At 44.7% G+C, this 25,986-nt stretch overlaps 1 protein-coding gene across 4 annotated transcripts; it reads left to right on the top strand.

Annotated features, from left to right (window-relative positions):
• Nucleotides 1-98: 98 nt before the first annotated feature.
• On the top strand, nt 99-25,986 carry CCNK (cyclin K). Of its 4 annotated transcripts, none has more exons than XM_082387728.1 (12): nt 99-251; nt 411-603; nt 11,163-11,411; nt 11,892-11,973; nt 13,501-13,632; nt 17,386-17,491; nt 17,991-18,048; nt 18,799-18,968; nt 19,317-19,588; nt 20,308-20,341; nt 23,240-23,311; nt 24,610-25,986. In XM_082387728.1, exons 3-12 carry the CDS (start codon nt 11,215-11,217, stop codon nt 25,233-25,235), a joined length of 1,749 nt encoding a protein of 582 aa, XP_082243854.1. In that variant the 5' UTR covers nt 99-251; nt 411-603; nt 11,163-11,214; the 3' UTR covers nt 25,236-25,986. The 4 variants fall into 4 exon arrangements, with proteins under 4 accessions (XP_082243854.1, XP_082243852.1, XP_082243853.1 ...); XM_082387726.1 differs by having other exon boundaries at nt 100-251; nt 411-539; XM_082387727.1 differs by lacking the exon at nt 99-251 and having other exon boundaries at nt 313-539.

Raw genomic sequence — 25,986 nt, 5'->3', positions numbered from 1 at the left:
CCCGAGCCGCCGCCGCCGCCGCCCATTGGCCCGCGGTTCAGTCGCATGGGCGCGGCCCCGCCCCACCGCTCCCCGACCATTCCGCTCGGGTTCCTGCCCAGCCATTGGGCCGGCGGGCTCCGGTGCCAGAGCGGCGTGCTCGGCCCCCGCCAGCTTCCGGGCCATAATTGCTGGGCTGAGCCCATGCCCGGGCGTTAATTGGAGGACCGGCATCGCGGGCCCCGCCTCTCGCGCCCAAGTTCCGTTAGCAGGTTCGGTTGCTTCCGAATTCCCTCTCTCCGACGGGATGGGCCTTCTGGTGGGCTCCTCCTCCCTCACGCAGCGACCGCTGACCCGCGGGGAGGGGCCGGGAGAAGACTGGCGGCTCGTTCCACGTTTGAGAGCTCTACTTTCTTCTCATTGGTTGACAGGCATCCCTCCGGTCGCTTATTTCCAGTCCCGGACGCAGCGCGATGACGTAGCTTCCCCGACATTCCACGTCAAAGATGGCCGCAGTCAACAAGGAGAGACGTTGCTAAGGGGCTTGCCTGAGGCGAGGGGTGAGTAACCGACGGACCGCGGGCAGCGCCACTCAAGTCCCGCGTACCTGGAGGTCGGATTAGGGTATGGCCACCTGCCTCCATCCGCTGGCGGAGTCTCTCCGGATTCCGCCTCCCTGCGCTACCCCCCGGGTGCAGATCGAAGTTAGCGGGCGACGGCGGGACTGCGAGACGCGCTCCGGGAGAGGGTCTGAGGTGCAGGAGCGGGTCAGGGAGGCCGGCGTGGACGGTAGAGCAGGTAGTGACGCTCGAAGTGAGGGGCGGTTAGGGTTCGGGGACTTTCTAGAAGGTGGGGAGAAAGGGCAGGGGTCTTATGCGCGCACACGCTCAGCGGTACAACCGAAGACTACCCACGTCTTTCCGGTTATTTCGCAGTGTGTCGGTCCCAACCTTGGTAACGCCTGAGACTTTGGGTATCGTTCCACATCTGGGGTACTCTGACTTCGGAATCTGAAGACCCGTGTGACAAGGGTGGGACTAGAAATGAGGAAAAGGCACTTCCGCGGTTAGTTTCGTTCTTGCCGACACATCGCGCTTACCGACCCTCTCCTGGGTTGTTTGGTTTGTTACCAGAGGAATTGTTCTTTAGAAGGTTGAGGCGTAAGGCAAGAGGATATCTAAAAGCTCTCAGACTATTCCCCGCACGAAGCATGGTCGGTAGCGCTCCCGAAATTTGGCTTGCCAGTCAAACGGAGCTTTCGTTAAATCTTCTGACGTTAGGAACGGCTTCTCACAGCATTTAGTTGAAGGTGGCCTTTTTAATGTATTTAAGGTAAACTTGATAATGCTTGTGTATCTCTTGTGTATCGTTAAAGATACCTAGCACACTGCCTTGCAATTCTGGCGCTGGTTAAGGTTTGTATGAATGATGTTGCTAGAATGAAAGCTCCACGAAGGAGCTTTATATCCTCAGCACCTAGAGCACTGCCTGACAGATAGTAAACTGTCTTCATTGCTGAATGAATGGATGGATGATGGTAATAGTTGCGTTGTTGTAGACATTTGGTTAAGATTCTTAGTGTTCTTCGATGCCTGCCTGTTAAATAATCTTGACTATGAATGTAATAGTTAACCAGGATTGCTTTGTTTTTTCAGAATGACTACCGTTGGTGTCTAATTTTAGTTTGTTTTTTTTTTACTTTTGTCTCATTTTGATTATCTTGTGATGCTTTGTTGAGAAATATTAGTTGATACTTGCATAAAGCATGTTAAACATTTGTTCCATTTTGAAAACGTAGTTTACACCAACAAGCAATAAAGAAACATTTTAATTGCTAATGAGATCGTTAAATCTTAAATGCCATTTCTAAAATTGAACGTCATAAAGAAAAACAATGGTCATAGTTTTGGCCTACAAAATAAATTGTTCATTTCTGGAGATTATATTTGAAAGCAATGAGAGTTTGCTAAGTATCTAGAAGGAAAAATGTTTTGTTGTCTCTAAAACTAGGTCAAGACAAAATCAAGAAGGATTAAGTTCAAGGTAATTGAGGAGATTATAAAGAATATCTAATTGGATTACATCTAATTCTATTTTCAGGGTCAAATAAATGATATACCAAAATACTTGCAGATAAGATTGTGGAATTATTGTTCATAGGTTTTGAGGAATCTTAAAAGTGCAGTTAATGATAGAAGACTGGAGTCTGATAAATGTGTCAGTTTTTGCAGAGAGCAATTAGGTGGCTTTGGATGCTAGAGCTTATTAGTAATCTGTTTTAGAGTCTTGTTGGGACAGCAAAAAGAGAGCTTCTAAGTACTTGGGAAAGAAGGCTCATACCCTCAAACCAGCAGAGCTTCAATTTAAAAAAACCAGGTGACACAAATCATGTTTTCTTTTGTTATAAGTTTACTAGACTGGTGGTGGATGGGGGATTGCTAGACATGAGTCCATTTAGATTTCCTTAGGACACTGAACATAATCCCTCTTCCTATCCTAAAAGACACAAGAGAGAAATACACTGAGTAAGGTGTGGTTAGATGGATATATGTCCATTCAAATTACCAAACCCCAAATGTTGATTAATGGGTTGATGTCAACCTGAAGAGAGGTCTTTAGAGATAAGTTGCAGGGCTCTGGCCTTGCCCTTACTCTGGTTAGCACTTTTTTTTTTTATTACCAACTTTAAATATATGAGGTATGCTTCTCAAATTAATAAATGCACTCAAAACCTGTAGTGATAGTTAGCCAGTATGTTAGACGACACTCAGGATTCAAGAGTTCTTAAAGGCTGAAATTATAGACCAAAACTAACAAGATATAAATTTACCAGGAATTATTAAATTTATCAAAACTCAGTTGTGTGTGTTTGAGATGAGGAAGACCTGACTTGGAAAAAAAAAAAAATGGGTCTAGGATGTAATGTTCTATTTATAGAAGCGAAGTATAGCATTTTCCCCAGATTGGGGGAAGGCAGTATTTCACTCTAATGACAAATTGTGTTTCTGCCATTTACTGGCTGTGTGAATTAGACAAGTTGCTTCATGCCTCTTTGGCTCCATTTTCTCAGTGATAAATTGTGAGGGTAAGAAAACAACTTGCAGTCATGCTGCAACTCAGTGGACAAAAAATGGGCATGTTGTTGAATATTAATAATCTCCCTTCACCCACGTACTATGTAGATCATATGCAGAGTATTATTTTCCATGCTGATTGCTGATGTTTAGAGAGGATCTGTGACACTAAAAGCCACATTGAGAAAATGGGGATATTTGTTTACCCAGAAGAGAAGGGAAAGGAAAAATTGTCTTCACATGTTTGAAAGTCAATTAATGGAAAAGGGAAAGGTATTTTCAAGGCTTAGGGAGCTAAGTGGGAGCTACAGAGAGTTGTTGAAAGGTAGATTTCATTACTTCATTATTCTGTGCCATCCATGTACCAGATACAAGGAGATTTTTTATCTATAGAATAGATAAAAATCAATATAAGACTAATACAAGAATTAATGTGAACACCAATTACTGATACCCAGCAATGCCATAGGCTGCTTTGTCAACTACTAAGGTCACGTTAATGAAAGTGGCCAATTGAAAGCGAATGAGCAAATATTACTGTTTATAGGCAGTCTCTGTACTGGATGAGGAAGTTGAGTAGTGACCTTTACTATTGTTTCCAATTTGTAAGTATCCATAATTCTAAATGTTGAAAATGCATTTAATCTTTCATCAGGTAAAGTGGTATATCTAAAGCACATTCCCAAAAGATGTTGCTAAAATGCCTTGACATGCTGCTTGTTTATGGAGAGATTTTTACTTTGTGGAGCTCATAAATCTCTCAGTCATTTTCACAGTAATTATAAGCTGCTAATGAGAAAATTTGTAACTTTAGGGTCTTGTGAAAAAATAAAGAGTAATAGGGAACAGGGTTCTAGAACTGAGACAAGAACTTGCAGGGGATGAATGATTTAGAGGACTGTTTCTGTTCTATTTATGTAACTTATTTTCATTGTGTTGAATGTATTGTTTATTCTGCCCTGGTATGTTGCATGTATTGTTTATTCTGCCCCAGAGTCTAATGGCATATAGGGTAGATTATTAGCATGCGGTTTGGCAGTGACAGCAAGGTAAAACAGCTTTGAATATATTTATGATTTATCCACTTGTGGACTGGGATACTTTTCCATCCCTATATCATCCCTACTGGATTATTCCTAACCCTTTTTCCCACTCTGCCCTTCTCCTCTCAGCAGATGTCTTGGCACTCCCCAGAGAAAATGGAGATACTCTTTTATGATTTATTTCCTCCCCCTTAAATGATTTTTTAAATATCTTCCTCACACTTTTCCCTTCCCTTCTGTCTCAGAGAAAGAGTTTCCTTCCTAAGAAAGCTCTTTTTTATTATCCCTATGCTTTTTATTATCTCTTGGCCCATTAACCCCTCAGTGGTTTGTTCAGCCTCCTCTAGTGACTCCTTTCCTTCTGGCTTCAGACATCCTTCATTCTCCTTTATGCTGAAGAAACACTAACCTGTTTTATTGCCTGTTCATTCTTTAACACCCTGTGCAGTCTTCCTTTTGCCCTACTGCACCTCCGAAAGTTTCTTCTATTTACACATGTGTATATATCTGCTTTATTGAGACAATTCACATATCATACAAATCACCCATTTAAAGTGTACAAGTCAATGAGTTGTGCAACCACCACTACAGTGAATTTTCAATGTTTCATGACTAATCACCGATCCAATAACCTTTCCTTAATTCCCATCCTTTAATTTTTCTTTAGCATTTGTCACTGTTGACTACCGCCTCTGACTTAAAGCTGGTATCCCTTGGTTTCTTATGCAATTAAGGGTGCAAATTTCCCTACCTTTTCACCATTCCTTCCCATTCTCTCCTTCTTGCTTCCTCGAGTTCTTCAGAGTTGTGTCCCCATCTTCACTCTCCATCCTTCTGTCCATCACCATGACTTTAGCTGTCAGTTTTATATAGATGAATCCCAAGTAGATGTGTTCGTTCCAGATTTCAGCAGGCCTGTTTATGTGTCTGGTGGATATCTCCACACAAGTATCTTAGAAGTTCTTCAAACCTAGTATTTGTAGAACCAAATTCTTTTCCTCCCCCATCAAAACCAACTCTTTTTTCACACCTGAAACATAATAAATCAACTATACTTCAATTAAAAAAACCCTCTTTTTCTTCCCCATTTTTCTTTTTAGTATCACCCTTCTCTGTCAGTAAAGCAAACTTGAAATCATCTCTTGCCATTCTTTGCCTCACAGCCAGTTGTGATGCCCCTCTTTCTCCCACTGCTATTTGTGGGGACAAGACCTCATTAGGCATTATTTAAACAGCTGCTGTAGTCTTCTAACTGGTCGTCTTCTGCAAATCTCTAAACAGCCCTAACTCATTACTCTCTCTCCCCTTACCATGCTTTATTATTTTTCATAGCACTTACCAGTCCCTGACAGATATTGACATATTTGTTTCTCTTTGTCTCTGCCACTAGAATGTAAGCTTCTGGTGGGACGGAGACCTTGCCTCTCTTGTTTCCCATTATGTCGTTGAGGCCTGGCTCATAGTAAATGCTCAGAGAATATTTGAATGAATAAGTACATGGAGAACCATTAGTTTAATATATCTTAGAGATTCCCAACAAGTGTACTGTGAATAAATTACAGATATGCTGAGATATTGATTCCCTCAGCCAACTGGCCAGTTGCCTTCTGCTCTACAAGAATGTACGTGAATGTTTATTACTATTATTAATAATCAAAAACCAGAGACATCTCAACTATTCATCCACAGTAGCATGGATAAATTGTTATATTCACAGAGTAGAATACCATGCAGCAGAGCTTCTCAACTTCAGCACGAAGTTAATTCCTTGCTGTGAGGGATTGTTCTGTGCATTAAAAAATGTTCACCAACATTCCTGGCCTCTACCCACTGGATGCCAGCAGCAACACCCCCCACCACCACCAATTATGACAACCAAAACATTGCCAAATGTCCCCTGGCGGGGCAGATTCACCCCGGCTTGCAAACCCCTGCTGTGCAGTAATGAGAATGCAACAAGGATGAACTCCACAAACATAATACTGAGCAAAAGAAGCCAGTTGTAAAAGAGTGATATTATCTCATTCCACATCCTTTAGAAACAGGAAAGACTAATTGGTGGAAATAGAGGTCAAGATATTGGTTATCTTTAGGGGGATAGTGATTAGGAGAGGAATGAGAACCCCTGGGATTTTGGTAGTATTCTGCTTATCAACTGGATGGTGCTACACAAGTGTATTCATGTCATGAATATTAATAAGCTATACACTTAAAATTAGTGTACTTTCTTTTTGTATGCTACAGTGCACTTAAAGATTATTTTAATATAAAACCACTACCCACACATTAACACCTGTTCCTTGACTACTGAGAGATTCTCTGTGTCAGATCAGAGGAGATAAGAGTCCTGGTCTCCTAAGCAGTCTCATCTGATTTTTTTCCCCCAGCTTTTTAGTAAGTGAGAAAAGAGTACAGTGGCTGATTGTTTACCTATGGCCTGGACTGGGCACATGTTATCATTTTTGCCACCTTTGCTATTTGAATGTGTGTTTTAGTAAAACCATTTGAAAGTAATTGCAGACATCATGACACTTCACCCCGAAATACTTCAGCCTAAAAAATAAAGTCATTCTCCTTTCTAATCACCATATCACTATTACCCCTAAGAAAATTAACAGTAATTCCCTAATAGCCTCTAATATATAGTCCGTATTAAAATTTCTCTAATTGTTCAAATTTTCATCTAGTCAAGGGTCACACATTTCTTTGATTGTTAAGCCTCTATAGTCTTTTTAAACCTGGCGCAGTTCCTCCCGTCTTTTTGTTTTTTCACGGTCAGTTGTCTTATAGAGTGTCACACTTTCTGGATGTGACCAATAGCATCATCATTGTGCCATTTAACGTGGTCTTCTACCCCCAGTATTTACTGTAAACTGGAATTTAGTTCTAAGGGTTTGGTTGGATTTAGGTTAGGCTTTTGGGGGTTAAGAATACTTTATAGGTGGTTGATATTTATTTTATTTTCATGTTGCGTCATGTTAGGCACGTACTAGCAGGTTTTCACCCTGTTAGTGATGCCAAGTTTGATTGTTTTCGTTAAGGTAAAGGACTTTTTTCACAATAATTATTACCAGTGCTGGCAAAGCAGATTTATTTTATACACACACACACACACACACACTCATTTTTTAATGTTACTATGGACTCATGCATTGTTTAGTCACTCTTTTATAGTCAATCATTTTTCTTTATAATATTTAAATTCCTTGAATTTGTCCAGTGGGAGCCCATGATGGCTCTTCTGTCTTCTGATAATCTTCCATTATTCTGAGCACATCCCAGGCAGGCCCCTACCCCAGACTGGAAAGGAAACCTGGTTCCTTTTAGAGGGTAATGGTGTTGAAAACTAAGATTTGAGCACTAGATGTGTTCCTGATTCTGGGAGTGTCGTTGCTTCTAGGTACTGGAAATGAACAGAACTGAGATATATATATATATATTTTTTTTTTTTTTTTTTTAACCATGACTTATTTTGATTTTTTCCCGTTAAAATGTAACATTACAGGTTTTTTCTTAACCTTCTATCTCATTTATATATATGTGTATGTGTATATATCACATATATATGTTTCCTTCGCACTGAAAATTTCAGTTGTTCCCTTTATATATTTGATTTATCCTACAGTATACCAGAAAAAATGGTTTGACAGTTACAATATTAATGCTACTACTAGCAATGCATTAGCGAAGTTTAAGATTCCTTTGCAGTTCTTTTTGTCTTTAGAATACAGAACTAGATCAGAAATTACTTATGATGATTTTCTGTGTGGTGATGTTGCCTGTTTGCTGTACATGGGGTTTATTTTGAGTTCTAGAGTTTGCTTTTTTAGTTAAGGTCATGAATATGTTAAATATTTACATGATTCAAAAGTCAAAGTTACAAAAGGACTCAGGAGCCAACCCGAAAGAGCTATTTCCAATGGCTATAAACTGGACCAGTATGAGCAACAAAATAATGGTAGTGTGAGATTATAACTCAAAGAATAAGGTAAGTATTGATGAGCCCATCCTTGTGTAAATAGATGATTGAATAAATTAAATGAGGGAGAAGGAACAAATCTTTCTTACAAAAGAATTCCAAATAATGTTGAAGGAAGGAAGGAAATAGAAAATCACCACTAGAACACCACAATAATAATGGTTGCAGACAAGATCCTCAGATGAATGCTAAAATTAATGGGTGAAATTTTAAGGAGAAACAGGTACTTTGCATAGTATTTTGCATTACAAAATATTTCCCCCCAAATGTTTACAAATTATTGTGGTAGTTTTAACATAGGTCCACACATTCTTTGATACATCTCCTTCCAGGAGGTGGCGCTTAATTCCCTTACCCTAGAGTGTGGACTGGACCTTGTGACTCACTTTTAAGGAATAGAAAATCGAAAGGGAAAAATAGTAACTTACAGTGAGAAACTGGCAGACCCCATCTTAACCAAATGTTCACAGTTACAGTAAGAAGTCATTCTGATATCACCTGCCCCCCTAATGTGCTGTGATGAGAAGGGCACTTTACCTCTATGCCATTTTTCCTCAAAACTCCAGTCTGTTAATGGGAAAATATCAGGCACACCTAAATCAGTCGTTTTAATCTGCCTAGTACTCTTCAGAACTGGTAAGGTCATGATAAACAAGGAGAAACTGGGGAACTCTTACGTATTAGAAGATACTAAGGAAATGTGACCCCTGAGTGCAGTGTAGCGTCCTGGATTAGATCCCTGAATGACTTTTGGAAAAACTCAACATCCGAGTCAAGACGGTAGTTTAATTAATAATGTACCGAAATTGGGGCTTCCCTGGTGGAGCAGCGGTTAAGAATCCGCCTGCCAGTGCAGGGGACACGGGGTCAAGCCCTGGTCCAGGAAGACCCCACAGGCCGCGGAGCAACTAAGCCCCGTGTGCCACAACTACTGAGCCTGCGCTCTAGAGCCCACATGCCACAACTGCTGAGCCCATGTGTCACAACTACTGAAGCTCGCATGCCTAGATCCCGTGCTCCACAACAAGAGAAGACACTGCAATGAGAAGCCCACGCACCGCAACGAAGAGTAGCCCCCGCTCAGCGCAACTAGAGAAAGCCTGCGCGCAGCAACGAAGACCCAACGCAGCCAAAAATAAAATAAATAAAATAAATAAATTTATTAAAAAAAATAATGAACCGAAATTAATATTTTAGTTTTGGTAAATGTACCATGGTAATATAAGGTGTTAACATTAGGGGAAGCTGGCTGTAGGGTATACAGAAGTTCTCTGTACCATCTTTACAACTCTTCTCTAAATCTAAAGTCATTTTAAAATGAAAGGTTGTTGTTGTTGTTTTTAAGTAAAAGTTATATAAAAAGATGTACTCAGAGAAATCTTGTTCCCATCCCAGTTCATCCTGTCCTTCCCCATTCCCTATTGATAACCAATTTTTAAATTAGTTTTTTAAGAATAGATATTTCTACTTTGTATTTCCCTCTTTCCTTACTTAGATACTAACATAGCTATGTATGCTATCCTGCACCTTGCTGATCCTGGAAATTTCTCTCTACAAGTACTTAAAGATCTTTCTCAGTCTTTTCTAATAGCTACATGGTACGCATTTGTGTTAATGTACCGTGTTATTCAGCCGGTACCCTAATGGACTTTCACGTTGTTCACAGTTTTTGCTGTTATAAACAATACTTTGAATGATCTTGTGCACCTGTTGTTTCATATTTGTGATCTTATTGTCAGAGTAAATACTTAGAAGTGGAATTGCTAAATCAAGGAGCAAATGTGTATGTAATTTTGTTAGATATTGCCAAATTCTCCTCTGTGAGAGTGGTTCCACTTTGTACTCCCACCAGCGACATAGGAGATTACCTGCTTCTCCCTGGCCTTGCCAACAGAGTATATTGTCAAATTTTTGGACTTTTTGCCAATCTGATAGGTGAGAAAATATATCTAGTATGACATCTAACTCCCAGCTCTTCATATTTACTGAGCATCTAATTGGGAACTCTTCATACACACTGAGGCTTTAGTTAACCGGTCTCCCCCAGCCCCCACCCGTTGCCTAGTTCAGTCACACAGAGTGTAAATTAGTTCAAGATTACTTTTCTCCAGGTAGTACTTAATTCTTCCTGTTGGAGGGAACGTTTCTCTTTAGAGCTCCCAGGTGCAAGGAGGAGAGCAGTCAGCCCTCCATGTCACCTTTCCCACCAGAAATGAGGCAGCACACAGGAGAAGTTAGGCTTCCAGATTAACTGGTGGCCCTGGCCCAGAGCCTGGCTGCCCAACTGCTGTTTTCTTGCTGAACCAGACCAACCTGGTTCTAGCTACCTCTTTTAGAACCCTTTTGCTGCCCTGTATGAAAATGTCTATTCTCTGATCCAGTTTACAAACAATTTCCATATTATAACGGCCTCTAGGTGAGAGTCCTTATTTTTTGTTTTCTTTTCTCAGCATACAGCTTTTAGAGAATCTCTTCATTCTGAATGAAAGAGAAGAGGATGAGGAAGCAAGAAAAATTTAAAGGAACTCCTTCCTTCCCTTGTGGACCACCTCCCTCTACCCTTTCTCCCCAGATCACTGCACCCACACCCGATCTACATTGCTCAGTTCAGTGGCTTGTGCAGATATGAATTCATCCAGTCTGGTTGCTTTTCTAAGTGAAAGTACCTAAATGAAATCAAGTAAACTAAAAAAGGGAAAAATCTGACTGGATGCTGGATGGAAGAAATGGATAATTTTGGAGCATAAATCTTTTGGGGGGTTAGGACCGACCTGGGTTTTACTGAAGAACAGAATCTAGACCCGCATGAGGGAGCTGGGCCTAGTGAAAAAAGGCAGAAGGAAATGAGACAGAAAAGCTCCTCCTTTTAAGCTATGAAATTTGGGATTTATCATACTGTGGGTCACTTAAGTGTTAAATTTGTGTTTGGAGGTGAGCCTGGGCTTCTAACTACCAATCAGTAGTGCTTCTTCTATTGAAAAATTTTTATCAAGTACAAATCCGTGATCGTAGACTGTTTATAATGATTGGGATTATTTAACGTGAGGTATCCCTTTGCAACATTACTGCTTCTTCTCTTTCTTTTAGGATTCTAACATTTTCAGAAAGTCTGTTGGAAAGAACAAGTCTACTTCAATAAATGAAGGAGAATAAAGAAAATTCAAGCCCTTCAGTAACCTCAGCAAACCTGGACCACACAAAACCATGTTGGTACTGGGATAAAAAAGACTTGGCTCATACACCCTCTCAACTAGAAGGACTCGATCCGGCCACTGAGGCCCGCTACCGCCGAGAAGGGGCTCGGTTCATCTTTGACGTGGGCACACGTTTGGGACTGTATCCTGATTCTGGGATCTATGACAGGCAGGCTCCCCACCAGCAGCACAAATTAAATTAAATGCTACGGACAGAAGTCGAGTAACGTCCCTGACTAAAGCAACTCTTACTTAATTAGCTTTCTTATGTAAATGTTACTTCAGATTTGCTTGGCTCTTCAGGGATTTTCTGTTTCCTTTTTATCATTTAAATGTGTAGAATTAGCCTTTGAGCAGGTGACCACCAGGATGGAAAATAGCACCCAGTGACCTCAGTTGAAGTGTTTCTAAAGGATAGTGAAGCCCTGCCTTATTAAAGCATAGACTTCAGCTTGTACCGGAATTCCGACACCCGGAGATTCCCATTCACCTGCTTTGCCACTGATAGTGTTTGCTTTCCCACTGCTGTTGTTGTTATTGTTTGCCTTTATTGTTTTTTCCACATTTAACTAAGACGTAACCTGTAAAACTTCTTGGCCAAAGCCCTTAACCAGAACAACAGACACTATGATACCCTGGCAACTGGAATAATTTATTTTCATCGCTTCTATATGTTTCATTCCTTCAAGCAATTCCCAAGATATGTAAGTGTTTGAATTTTATTATAATTTTCTATCACATGTTATTATTTCCACACAGTTTAGTGGACAGATTGTAGTCTCTCTTTTTATTTTATTTTCCAGAAAGTATTTATTTTTGTATGGTACATATTATATATAAACAAAATCATATATAAACAAAAAACGTTTAAACTTTGTTTTTTCCTAATTAACTGTATTAAAGTATTTTTAAGTTTTTTATTTAGTCCAATATGAACCATAATCATATTGTACTTAGTGTGAAAATTTGCTTCCTTGTTACTTTTCCCAAGATAAAATTGGCCTTACAGTTGAGACCCAACAAAGGCCAAGACGGCATAGTAGTTCTTTATGCCATATCCGTTATTCTTCAGTTACTCCTTAAGACATGCACTGTCTTAAGCTCTGTGGGAGATTCTGCCTCAAGTAGCTTTCAGTCCAGGGTAGATGGTATGACAGGTACAAAACACACTGTAGAGAGTGAGGCCATAGGAGAGGTACAGAAGGAAGGCTGTAGCATTCAAGGGAGAGATTAACTACATCATAGAGGGATCGAGGAAAATGCTGGGGAGGAGGTGCCAGCACTGGGTTAAGTCTTGACTGTAAGTCGGACTTATCCGTACTGAGCTGGGACAGAGCAGCAGTCCTACAGAAAGCAGCGTGAGCCAAGGCCTGGCGGAGGCGTGCATAGCAGCCAGGAGGCCTGTCAGCAGGAAGGGCGTGGTGGGACCCTGGGTGGTAAGGTAGACTGAACCAGACCATAGTGGGCCTTGAATGCCAGACTAGGGAACTGTGGTTTCAGTAGGTAAACTGAAGTGATGGAAGGGTTTCATGAAGAAGAAGAATTAGATGTAACAGGAAGTTAGTCTGCTGGGGGGGGTCTTCCTTTTGCTAAGATTTTACTTAGTTTTGTACACATCTTCCTCATTAATTTGTGACGTTCTAGGGGAAGGAGACCGTGTCAGGATCCGCTTTGTACTCCGGCACAGGATCTCACTGATGTCTAACGTGGTCAGGATTCTGTGAAGGGAGGGGCATGTAGGAGAGACTGGAGCAAGCGGACAAAGAAAAGCTGAAGATAGAGCAGTGAGAAGATGGCAGTGACGTAGGAACTGGGCCAGGAGCCAGGCAGCGAGAGGAAGGAAAAAGAAAGCGTGGGCAGTGGTACAGAGGTGAATTCCAGAGGACATGCATTTGGGTGTACCAGTGAGGGAGTCAGTATCTTTAAGATTGCAATGTGAAAAGAAAATTTGTTTCTGTGACTTTTTTCCCCTTCTGGTGGCTACTTTGTTTACAGACATTCTATTCAGAAAACTAAATTTAAAATAATTTACGAAGTCAAATGGCAGGGCGGGTGGAGTATTTGTATGTGACGTTTCCTTCAAGATTTTAGAGCGTCCGAGTGTTTGCAAATGAGAAAGAAGCCGGTAGGAGAGTGAGGGAGCCCAGTTTGTTGTGAAGGCCCAAAATGCTTTTTCTGTTTCTGTGTGCGCTTTGATAACAGGATCTCAGGAGCTTTTGTCTTCCTTTTAGGTGACAGGAGCTTGTTGTCTCTTTCTGGCTGGGAAAGTAGAAGAAACACCAAAAAAATGTAAAGATATCATCAAAACAGCTCGTAGTTTATTAAATGATGTACAATTTGGCCAGTTTGGAGACGACCCAAAGGTAAGAGTCATAACTTCCTGCCTTCAGGCCTTGAGTCCTCACAACAGCATTATGACAGAGTTCCTTGTGTTGACAATGGCTGTGGCCCTGTATCGGCCAGTCCCCTGTGTCTCTAAGAGGACTTATGCAGAAGGTATTCTTCCTTGCTTCTGTGGGAAAGGAGGGAAGATAATGTAGCCTACACTTAGGTAGCATCTGCTAATGTGCCGTGCTGGGTTGTGAGCCCGTTAGGGGCAGTAGCACATAGAACATGTGTGAGCAAAGCCCTCTCATGGCCCTTAGCAGTCCTAGGCCCAGAAGCAGTCTGGTTTCTTCGGTTCATCTCCAGCTGGCTTCTGGGAAGACAGAATGTACAGATGCTGGACGTACAAGTGTGTCTACGTGTGCTGTGTGTCTTTTGCCTCCCACGAATGGTGGAAGGTATTACCATTTGCAGACACCCAGATTGATATACTATCCATCCTGCCCCTTCCCCACAGCCCCTGCTCATGTCAGGAAATGGCGGTAAAATAATTGTATACGTGATTTTAGTATGTTCTAAAAAGACCACTTTCAGGGGTCGGTGGCAGCTTTCCTCCTCCCCTGTTCTTGTCAAGGTCCCCCCATTGTAACCCTTATAGCACTTGCGGATTATCCTTCATAACGTTTGTCACAGCTCATAATTGGCTAGATTTTAACCAGATAATCACACAAAGAACATTCCTCTTCTCAATTGTAGATCTGTGAGGGCTAAGACCCTGTCTGTTTTGCCTGGTACCTAGTGCAGTGGCTGGACAGAGTAGGCATTCAACAGGTACTCGTTGAATAAATGACAAACTAAGGATGTGGGGAGAAACTCAGAATCACAGGTAAAGCAAAACTAAGCCAGACGATGACGTTCATCAGGTCCGCGGCCCTGTTCCTCCCAGTCAGCTGGCATTGCCTCCCGCAATAGTCGGCCTCCCCCTGCCCAGCAGGATCTGTGTGTGTGTGTCTGCAGCGTGTGTGCCTTCCAGGAGGTAACAGGCCCAGAATGCTTTTGCACGTACTGTGGTTGTGATTTGTAAGTACTGTCAGTGTGGATAACTCTGTCCCTTGAACTTATTTATAAATCCATTCACCTGTTTATAAAAATGTGAACCTATGAGGAATTAACAGTGGTCAAAAATGTACTTTTATAAAAGTAACATAGCATCAGATAATGTTTCCAGCACCTGTAGGTTTTTGATTTTCACACAGCAGGGAGACACGTGTAGGAATGTGTTGTGCTTTAGTCGGGTCTTGGTCACAGGGGCAGGGGGACCCTGTGGCTGATGAGCTGCGGTTACCCAGAAGGAGTCGCAAAGATCCGGAAGCACTGCGGGGAAGGGCGCCTGGCAGCAGCTGCGTGTTCTGTCCGGGCGCCTTTGGAGGCGTCCCCTTCCACTTCCAGACTTTACCCACTGTACCAACACATCAGGAAACCGAGATCCCGGCCAGGCACAGTGAGGCAGAAGTTCTGCAGCTCCAGGGCCCAGAAGTCAGGAAGAGGGCAACAGCCGTGCTCATCAGGCTTTCAAGCCAGGCCAGCCTGACTCGGGTGGGCGGAGGGGCTTTGCAGCCTGCCCTCCTCTCTCTCATGTGCAGTCTCCCCAGGCATGACTGGGTGTCGGGGCCAAAGGAAGGAACCCTGGATCTGGGAGCGGTGAGGACATTGTGGAAGACATTTTCCTCCCGGAGAGGAGAGGAGGGAAGTTTGGGGTAAGGCAGCAATATAAGCAATTAGAAAAAATACGGTCCTGAATCATGCGCAACTTTTTTGTCTTACTTAGCTTTGCCCTAACTCTGTGGTTTCTTCCTGTTACGTGAATTTCTCGTGTGTTCAACAGATATTTGTTCCAGGCTCTGCATTAGGCATTAGACATTAACAGGTGGCAAAGCAGGCCTGGCTTTTGCTCTCATGGATTTTACAGTCGAGTGGTGGGACAGATTTTAATCAAATATTCAGATAGCCAGCTATCTGATTATGAGTTGTGATAAATGCTATAAAAGTTATTGAAAGGTGCGGTGAGGGCATTCGATCTGGGAACCTAGACAGGTGCTCCAGACAGGAAGTATGGGGCTGAGGGAAAGTTCCCTGAGGAATCATGTTGGCACACAGACCTATAATTATTCCATTAATTGAGTATTTGAAACACAAAGGGAGGCCAGGCCTTGGGCTGTCTCATAATACTATATGGGCTACAGTCTGGACACTTGGTAAAAGATTGTTTCTAAATTTAAGGGATATGTTGAAACTTCTGGGAAACAGGTGGTGACAAAAGGGGGGTGGGGGGACAGTGTTAGTGGGATTTTTTTTGATACTGTGTGAAAGCCTTAAGATTTTAAAGAGCTTTCCTGAGAGAACACTTGGGAAACAAGGGTGGAAAGACATTCACCTTGCCCTGCCGTTTGGAATAACACTCATGATAGAATCATCTCTACATTCTGTGAAGTGATGCCATACTTTAACCTGAAAGCCAGTTATCTACATGGCTTCTCTTCCCAGAGTTAATGGGTTTATGCAGCTGTTAATGATGAGATTGTCAGTCTCTCCAAGGCCCTTTCTCCTTCGACTCAAACAAGTGATTGTAATTGTTCTTGCCACACAGAGCATCTTAATTGTATTTTACAATCAAGTAAAATTGTAAGTGCTCAGACAGTCAGGCTCTACAGAGGTTGAATTCAAGAAGTTGTTTATGGACATTAGTTAGAAAGTATAATAAAAGAAGAGATTCCATTTACAGTAGCAGCAATAAAATAATATATCCAGGAATAAACCTTATAATAAATTTGTGGAAACCATGTTGGGGCGGGGAGGCTTTAAAACTACTGAAAAGAAGATTTTCATAAATAAATTTTTGATAGGAAGATTCAGTGTAGTTTAAAATGCCCATTTCCCTAAATTATTCTGTAAATTCAGTGAGTTCCCAATCAGAACATCAGTAGCTTTCATTTTTCCTAGAATGATACTAAATAAAATGATATTAAAATGCAGGCGGTGGGGGGAACATGGCTAAAACAAGAAAGGTTTTTAAAAGAGGAATAATCATTGAACTGTCCCTTCCAAATGTTAAATCTCTGATCCTGGTACAAAAGTAGACAAACAGAGCAGTGAATAGAAAAGATTGTGTGTGTGTGCGCACGTGTGTGTGTGTGTATAGACAGTTCAGGATGTGGCGTAATAAAAGAGAAAATGATAATTTACTCAGTAAATGACATTGGGATACCTTGTTTCAGGTAGATGAAAGATTAAAACACAAAAATGATGTTCCCCCATTCTCTCTTTCTCTCTCTCTCTCACACACACACACACACTTCACTGTCCAGGTTTGCATGAAGCTGCCACTGTCATAATCTTTCTTGCTTAAAATTTTCAATGTAAATGCCTGGAAGATTGCATTTTTTTAATGGAGGTCTGGAAGGAAACTAAAGTATCTGTAAAGTAAAGGTCTATTTTGTAAAGGGGGCTCATCTGTATGGAAAGTAATAACATTTCTAAGAATGTTTACTTTGTTTCAAGTAGGTTTTAAAAATTAACTCTGATTGTTTTGTCTTCCTACTTTTAGTTCTTTTCAGAATTTATCATTGTCTCTGAGCATGTTAAAGGCCTGAGTGGGAGAGAGGAGAAAAGGAATGAAAAATAGTTGCTAAAATATAACTTGAAGAGAGAATAAAAGGAAAGCTCACTTTTTTAATGCTGTTTCAGACCTGTGATTGAAATTACTATCTCAACATTTGTTATTTCATTTTTAGGAAGAAGTAATGGTTCTGGAGAGAATCTTACTGCAGACCATAAAGTTTGATTTACAGGTGGAACATCCATACCAATTCCTACTCAAGTATGCGAAACAACTCAAAGGTAAGAAGAAAAAGTTAAGAGAACGTTTTCATTCTGAAATCAGATCTTTATAATAATTTGATGACACTCAGATTACGCTTCTCAAAAGAGGACAGCAGAAAGTTCAGTGTGAGAAGTACCTAGGCCATAGCTTGCCAGACAATTCAATATTATAGCTGTTAACGCTGTTTCCTTTTATGTATAAACAGATTCTGTCATCTAGTTGCCAAGTGATATGAGGCAGGAAAATGAGTCAGGATTTTTTAAATAGCCTAATAAAATCAGCCTTGGAGCCAGGTTTCCCATAAATGGTGGTTCAGTGTAGGTCATGCAGAAAGAGAACAGAGGTGGGACTTGGGCCCGCTCATTTGTCCTTGTTTCCCAGGCAGAAGCTCTTTGCTGTGTATTGGGGGTGGTGCTAAGCACACAGTAGGCTTTAAATAAGTACTTGTTGCTTCTCATGCATTCTTTTTTTTTTTTTCTTTCTATTACTAATTTGCCTTTTCTTCCCCGTTTCTAGGTGATAAAAACAAAATTCAAAAGTTGGTTCAAATGGCTTGGACATTCGTAAATGACAGGTACATGGGTTCAAATGTTGGTTTAATTATGGTGTTTTAAAATAGGTAGGGACTTTATGTGTCATCTAATCCAAACCCCTTATTTTGTAGTGAGGAAACTGACTTGCCCCAGCTTAAGGAGCCAGTTAACGGCAGACTTGGGGTTAAAGTCCAGGTCATCTGCTTCCCGGCAGAGGGGATACCCTGCCACATCACGGTGGTATAGGATGCTGAAATCTTATCACCGGTTTGAAACATAAGTCCAAAACGATACACCAGAGAATTTTGACAAGTATATACTTAAATCCATTTCGTTTTGCAAAATTGCAAACTATATATTTGCAACTTTATACTTCCTTTTAATGGTTTAGAGCCTTGATGTTCTTGGAGCTTAAAGATCTAAGGAGGTGCTGCGTGGGGAACAGAATGCCCACGAGTGGAGTTGCCATCATGTAAGGAGATGGTTCAGTGCTAGGGTTCCAACCGTTTGAAGAACTTAAGCATTTTCATCTGTATTTCATGACATAGCAATTTTTGAATGTGCTGGAATTCTGATTTTTTAAGGAACAAATTAGTAGCTATAGTTAAAGTAACTTATCTCGGTACGTTTAGAAGATTAAAAACTTGCTTCTTTATAATACTTTATTTGATCATGTATAGGGAAAAATAAGCAAACTGACATTTAGATATGGCATCTAATCTCCATGCATTGGGTTAATCATAAATGTTTGCCCATCCAAGTCAAGTCACCTCTTTTTCTTGTTGAACTAGTCTCTGCACGACCTTGTCACTACAGTGGGAACCAGAGATCATAGCAGTGGCAGTGATGTATCTTGCGGGACGTTTGTGCAAATTTGAAATACAGGAATGGACCTCCAAACCCATGTACCGGAGGTGGTGGGAGCAGTTCGTGCAAGACGTCCCCGTGGATGTTTTGGAAGGTACGGGGCGTGCTGAGCTTTCTGCACGGTGTTCCATATTTAGATCATTCTTCCCTGTGAGCCTTGAGTCCTGAGAGTGGGTTCTCCCGAACAGGTACATGCAAACTGCTCTTTAATTAAATTCTCTAATATAATGTTCATTCTGTCCAAACACATAGTTTTGGTGAACTAAAAATGCACACCAGTGCTGTGCACACCAGGGATTGTTGAATTACAAATATGACGGCCACATATTGGTCCTTGTAGGGGAATCGCACCTGCAAGGGAAACGGGAGTATGTTCTTTTCTAGGTAGAATTTTATTTAGAATATCAGTTTGTGGCAAATGTAATTGTTTCCTATCATTTAGACATCTGCCACCAAATCCTGGATCTTTACTCACAAGGGAAACAACAGATGCCTCATCACACGCCCCATCAGCTGCAGCAGCCCCCATCTCTCCAGCCCACACCGCAAGTGCCGCAGGTGCCACAGTCACAGCCGTCTCAAGGCCCCGAACCGCCCCAGCCCCCGCAGAAGGACCCGCAGCAGCCAGCCCAGCCGCAGCCGCCGCCACCGGCCCAGCAGCCCAAGAAACCATCCCCGCAGCCTAGTCCTCCCCGGCAGGTGAAGCGCGCCGTGGTGAGTGCGCCAGGTTGCCGCTGGGTGCGGCCGGCTTCCCGCGGCAATACTGCACCTGTGTGTGTTCCCCTTTCTGAGGCATCACACGGAACAGCAAAAGCGGGGAGTGACACGATCCGCCTCCCCGTCTGCCTGCATGGCCACGGGCAGCCTGACAGCTGGCGAGGTCAGAGGAGAGGCACCTTTTGGAGCCAGGACAGCTCTGTCCTCCTCCAGCCGCTGCCGCCTGTGTCAGGGCCCCAAACGTGCCCGGGTGTAGTTTCCACATCTGCACACTGACTGCCGGAATAGGTGTCTCCCATGTCTTTAAACGACACGGGAGTATTTGTGAAAGTTTCTCCCCGTGGTAGCAGCCCCGCCAGTGGAGGAAGCCGTACGTTGTGACACAGACCCCAAGGAAGCCCCACGGGATAGGGGCAGTCAGCAAGCACCCTCACCCCATGGTTAAGACAGCTCGATGGAGGGCGTGAAGCTTAGTGCTCAGAACTCACTAGTCAGAAAAGTTAGTAATTCTGCCTGCTGTCTGATTTGAAAGGGGAAGAGGAAGGAGGCAGAAATGATCTGTTAGGTGCCATGGTTTGCTCTGCAAGTTCAAGCCAAAATTAATTTTTGTCTGAGTCCACGTTCTGGCTATGATTCTGTTCAGTGCCTGAATAATCAGTTTTTCCTCACTGCATCTAGGGTCTTGGTTAACAGTTGTGTATTTTCTTTTGTAACAGGTTGTTTCTCCCAAAGAAGAGAACAAAGCAGCAGGTAATTTTATGTTCTCGTGTTTCGTTTTTTAGTTTTATATGTTGTTTATCAAGACTTTAAATTCTTAGTCAAAAATTGTTTCCTTTCAGATTTAGATTGGCCTTAAAATTTAACGTTAGAGCCCATCAAAAACTTTACGCTGGCTGCGTTGTCTTCTCTGTGTATTCCCTGACTGTATGTTTTTGGATTGTACTTTAACAGTATCAATACAAAAAAAAAAAAAAAAATTAGTGGCATTGAAAATGTGCTTGGTAACATAAGTCATCCCTTGGTATCCATGGGGGATTGGCTCTAGGACCCGCCTTGGATGCCAGAACTCGCAGATGCTTGGGTTTCATAGTCCGCCCTCCCTGTCCGCGGATGCGAAGGGCCGACTGTATATCAAAATATAATTAGGAAAATAGGCGAACTGCTGCAGCAACATTTATTTTTGGAGGTTAGTTAAGCCCACCACAGTCGACAGAGTGGAGGGCCCCGGGCACCCCCAGACTGAGCAGCAAGCAGCAGAGCGATGGGTGGAAAGGATGGGGCCCCGGGCACCCCCAGACTAAGCAGCAAGCAGCAGAGCGATGGGTAGAAAGGATGGGAGCCGCAGGAGGCGTGCTGCCCTGCTGCTTACGGGGGACAGACTTCTTTTAAACACGTACTTTTCCCCATATTTGTGGAGCCCAGAGTTGATTAACTTGTTTCTGTATTGGAAACTAACAAAGTGTGAGCAAAACCTGAAAGATCACAGAGGAGAAAACCAGAAGTGTTTTGTCTCCAGGTCAGCCAGCCCTGTAGTACTGAACCCTGTGCTGGCACAGACCATGTTTACTCATTTCTGTTTCTCTGTCACTTAGTTCCAGGGTAGGAACCCAGTGAATTATTTATTGAACTATTGTGAGATCTTCAAGTTAACAGTAAAGCTCCTTTTTCTCAGGATCTTTGGGGGAATGATGAGTTCATTACAGGGGAGATTTTTTTAGCTCCAGATGGGCAAACAGTAAGTGCGAGACACAGAAGAGGGGGCTGCACTCCGTGCCGCGTGGATGTTGGGTCAGCTGAGCTGGCGCTGTGTCTGCAAGAGGCAGAAACGAGCCCGGGTGGCCTTGGAGGGGGACTTGCCTTGAGCGACTAGGGCTGACAGGGTGGAGCCTTCAGGCAGAGGAACCGAGTGAACAGTGGGGTGGAGAATTCGGGAGACAACAGAGAGGGGAGTCTTACTGGACTGTGAAGGGTTAAAAAGGAGTAGCTTTTGCTAGGACTGAAAATGTGCTAGAAGCAGGTGATAGCGCCCCCCTGGTGGAGGGTGGATTCTGCATGGGCAGGGGAGCCACTGGAGGCGTTTGAGCGGGAGAATGGCCCGGTGTGAGTTCAGTTTAGAGAGAGTTCCCTGGCAGCAGTAATGGCACGGAGGGCGGGGGATGGGGAGGAGCCTGCGAGCCCGGGGGTGAGACCTGGTGAGACCTGGTGTCGGGGGTGCCTCGGGGCCTGGAAGCAGGACCCCACCGTGCTCTGGGTTGCAGAGGACTGGTGAGCGCTTGACATGTGGCCTACTCCAAAAACACCACGTGCCCTCAGCGCAGAAGACACACCGATCTCTAAGAGTTAGAGAAAAGAACATTAAAAATCTCATTAATAAAATTCTACATTGATTCCACATTAAGATGATAGAATTTTTGATAATACCAGGTTGAATCAAAGACCGTATTAAAATTAATTTCACCTCTTTGTACTTTTCCGCGTGGCTACTAGAAGATGTAAAATTGCCTGTGTGGCTCTCCTTATATTTCTGTCGGACAGCACTGACCTAGACGACCTCAGCTCAGCCGGCTGTGGGAGGGGCTGGGGGGGGGCGCCTGCGTGAGAGGCGTGGGCTGCTCGGTCTCGGGACGGGGCCCAGGAGCCTGCTCCGCGGTTTGGGAGGAGAGGTGGAAGGCAGAGGCGTAGATCTGCAGCTCCTCTGCCTAGAGAGGGGGGATTTGGTCTCTGAGGAAGAGAATAGAGAGAGGGATGTCCCTGGACCTTGAATTCAGCCTGTGTCTGGGACACAGGAAGCCAGGAACTCTGGGCAGTGCCAGAGCAGAAGCAGAGCAGAGCGTCGCACGAGCCAGAATGAAGTGAGCTTCAGGAAGAAAGAGCCAAACCATACAAGCGGAAAGATGGCGTTCTTTTTTGATTGGGTGCACACACGCTCTGCCGTCACAAACGGAAGATGCTGGATGTGGCGTAGCCTGTCTTGGCGACTTAGGATTGTTGTTGAGCGTGCTGGTTACATGCAGCCGCTCAACCCTGAAGGGCGGGCTGTGTCCTCTGCCCCAAGCGGTCCCAGCTACCTTGCTTTTCTGTCCATTCGCCAGCCTCCAGGTCTCTACCGACGCCAGTTCAGGTGTGCCGCTATAACTAGGAGTAAACATTTGTGAGAGAGTAAACAAACTTAAGTGTGCCTAGACAAGAGTTAAAAGGTGCCGGCTTCTCCTGGGAGCACTTGGGGCCTTTCTCGGTGCTCTGTGTGTTAGTGAGGGCCCCGACGGGTACCACTTGGTAACTGAGATGCACTCTGCTGCTCTCGTGTCATTGGAGGGCTCGTCTTAAGTGGTCAGGAGGAAGTTGGGCAGAGGTGGAAAATGGGCTGGCAGACTGTAAGAAGCGAGAGGGTTTTTACTTTCAGAAGGAGGCGAGAGGCGCGGGGTGGCGGGGAGCTGGAGGGGGGATGTATTTGTTTCATTTGTTTTGTTCTTTTAAAAGGATGGTTTAGGTGGTGCCTTCCTCAGCTTCCCTTAAAGCCTTGGTCATATCTGCCTTTTCCCCCAGAAGATTCCTTAACAGTACATTTTTCTTTTTCTCCTCTCTCACTCTCTCTGACATACTTATTCTATATGAAGAGTAGCTTTTTAATCTACTTTTTCTTTTCAGAACCACCACCACCTAAAATTCCCAAAATTGAGCCCACTCACCCTCCATTGCCTCCAGCCCATCCACCTCCGGGTAAGTGCTGCCTGCAGGCAGCTGGGAGGGCCAGCTTTTCTCTCTGCCTTTTTGAAGGGCACACTTGGGAAATCCTGGGGAGGATTTATAGAAGAATTTCAGAAATTTAGAGAGACGTTAATGACCTAGGATTTTTCCAAAAATTGTTTTTTTACAACCAGATAGTTTGAGGATGTGAATTCTAAGTATATCTGAATATTCTCTGGCCTCTCGCATCCAGAAGTGGTGGAGGATAAATGACTTTAGAATCAGTTTTAGGAAAACAAAGCCCTGCCAACTTAGGAACATCGTCGAGATCCGGGCAGATCGCTGTCGACCTTAGACGCCAGGCTCTCGCATCTGCTTCCCATTGGCAGGGCGTCTTCTCAGTACCCTTTGGAGAGTAAGCAGTTGTTCATGGAGTCATGTGGAGAATAAAGAGTGAAAAGGCCTTCACAGGCACACAGTGAACTGGGACGCTTCCTCAGCGTCATTAAAAATAGAGGAGAAAAGTTGTAAAGAACTTTCATTCTTCAGCTGTGGCAACACTTTGGAAGGTGAAGTGTCCAACTAGAGAAGGCGGGAGTTAGGGTGTGTGTGCCAGAAGGTGGGAGATACTCCAGCGACTTCGGAGCCTCTGGGGGCATCAGCTCCTCCGGTCAGCTGCTGGCCGCCAGGGAGCCGGGGTGGGGAGCGGTGCCCCTGCCTCGCAGGGCACGGGCCAGAATGCCGCTCGCGTGGGGCTCTTGGGATGTCAGAGGCTGGCCCGGCATGCTTTTAATGCCACGTCACTCGTGTGACCACCTCTCAGGCGTCCTGCCAAACGCCAGTGCCGCCCGCGGACGGTGCTGCGTCCTGGCCCTGGCCCTGGGCTCGCAGCCTCGGGAGGCAAGACGGGCAGAAGAAGGGGCCCCGCACACGTTTGTACTAGAAAGAGGGCTGGGGGCCTGGGCGGGAGGGGCTCCGTGCGCCGCCGGGACCCCGGTGCCTGGTGCACTGGGGAGCAGGGAGGGAACACCCAGAGTGGCTGGAGGCGAGGTGCAGGGCCTGCGTGACAGCACGTGAGCCGCTGGCTTCGGGACACGGGCGCGGCCGTGCCATCTGGCCGCAGAGGTGACAGTTGCTTGTCGCTCCTCTGGAAGATGGCCCGCGTTGCTGTGACAGGGCCAGGAACCCCCGGGGTGGCCGTGAGCTTTGGGGGAGGGGGGGTGCTTCCCTGCCCCGAGGGAGGCGGTGGATCTCCCCCTACACGCGCAGCCCCGGGGGCGCCCTGCCTGGAGCCGTCCCAGAGCTGGCAGTGACCTGTCTCCCCTCTGCAGACCGGAAGCCACCCCTCGCAGCCGCCTTGGGCGAGGCTGAGCCGCCAGGCCCTGTGGAAGCCGGCGATCTCCCCAAAGTCCAGATCCCGCCTCCGGCCCACCCGGCCCCCGTGCACCAGCCTCCGCCGCTGCCGCACCGGCCCCCACCCCCGCCGCCCTCCAGCTACATCACTGGCATGTCTACCAGCAGCTCCTACATGTCCGGAGAGGGCTACCAGAGCCTCCAGTCCATGATGAAGACCGAGGGCCCCTCCTACGGGGCGCTGCCCCCCGCCTACGGCCCGCCGGCCCACCTGCCCTATCACCCCCACGTCTACCCACCGAACCCGCCCCCACCACCCGTGCCGCCGCCACCGGCCTCCTTCCCGCCGCCCGCCATCCCTCCCCCCGCCCCTGGCTACCCGCCCCCCCCGCCCACCTACAACCCCAATTTTCCGCCACCGCCCCCCCGCCTGCCACCCACCCACGCAGTCCCCCCTCACCCTCCTCCAGGCCTGGGCCTGCCGCCGGCTAGCTACCCGCCTCCAGCTGTGCCCCCTGGAGGGCAGCCGCCTGTGCCCCCGCCCATCCCGCCACCTGGCATGCCTCCAGTCGGGGGGCTGGGGCGGGCAGCCTGGATGAGGTAACCTGGCGCCCTTCTTTCTTCCTTTGTTTTTTAAAGAAAAGTTTTTCTAATTAACTTGAAAAGTAGTTTAAGTGGGTAAGCGGCAGGGTACCTTGTATAATGCTAGACAGTTGCCATATGGGAAGAAATGGACCGGGCCCCCAAGATGAAATTGGGGTGGGTGGCCCTCCACACCTGGGGAGTGGGGACAGCAGCTCTCAGCGGAGCCCAGGCAGCGCCGGTTGTGACCCGACCTTGTGACTCGACCGTGCGGTTGGTTTCAGCCGGCGGCGTCCGCGAGTCCTGCGCTGGGTTACTTTACACTAGTGAGAATGTTAACCAGCCATATTGGCTCAATCGCTTCAGTAAGGAGTGAATTTCCTTCTAGAAATCAGTGCCTATTTTCCTGGAAACTCCATTTTAAATAGTCCGGTTCCATCTGAAGTCAAGCTGTTGTCATTGCCGTCATTCCATGATGTTCTCTCCCGTGACACCTGTAGGTCAGTTGAACCACTTTTTTGATTTAGAGATACTTACATCCTTTGCGTTAAAGTTATTTTGAAGGGGTTGACTTGCTGGATGGCTCTATTCTTTTTCCTCCAGGAAGAAGGGGAGAAATGTACTTGGAAGTAATGTATGTTTACATCAATTTGCAAATTCCTGTACATAGAGATATATTTTTTAAGTGTGAATGTAACAACATACTGTGAATTCCATCTTGGTTACCAATGAGACTCCTTCAGTCAGTTACCCAAATAAAATCAGTTCTGAAA

This window comes from Balaenoptera borealis, assembly GCF_965194805.1.
Source record: "Balaenoptera borealis genome assembly, chromosome: 3".
Classification (NCBI taxonomy): Eukaryota; Metazoa; Chordata; class Mammalia; order Artiodactyla; family Balaenopteridae; genus Balaenoptera; species Balaenoptera borealis.
The sequence above is the reverse complement of the archived record's forward strand: the minus strand, read 5'-3'. Positions and strand labels throughout refer to the sequence as shown.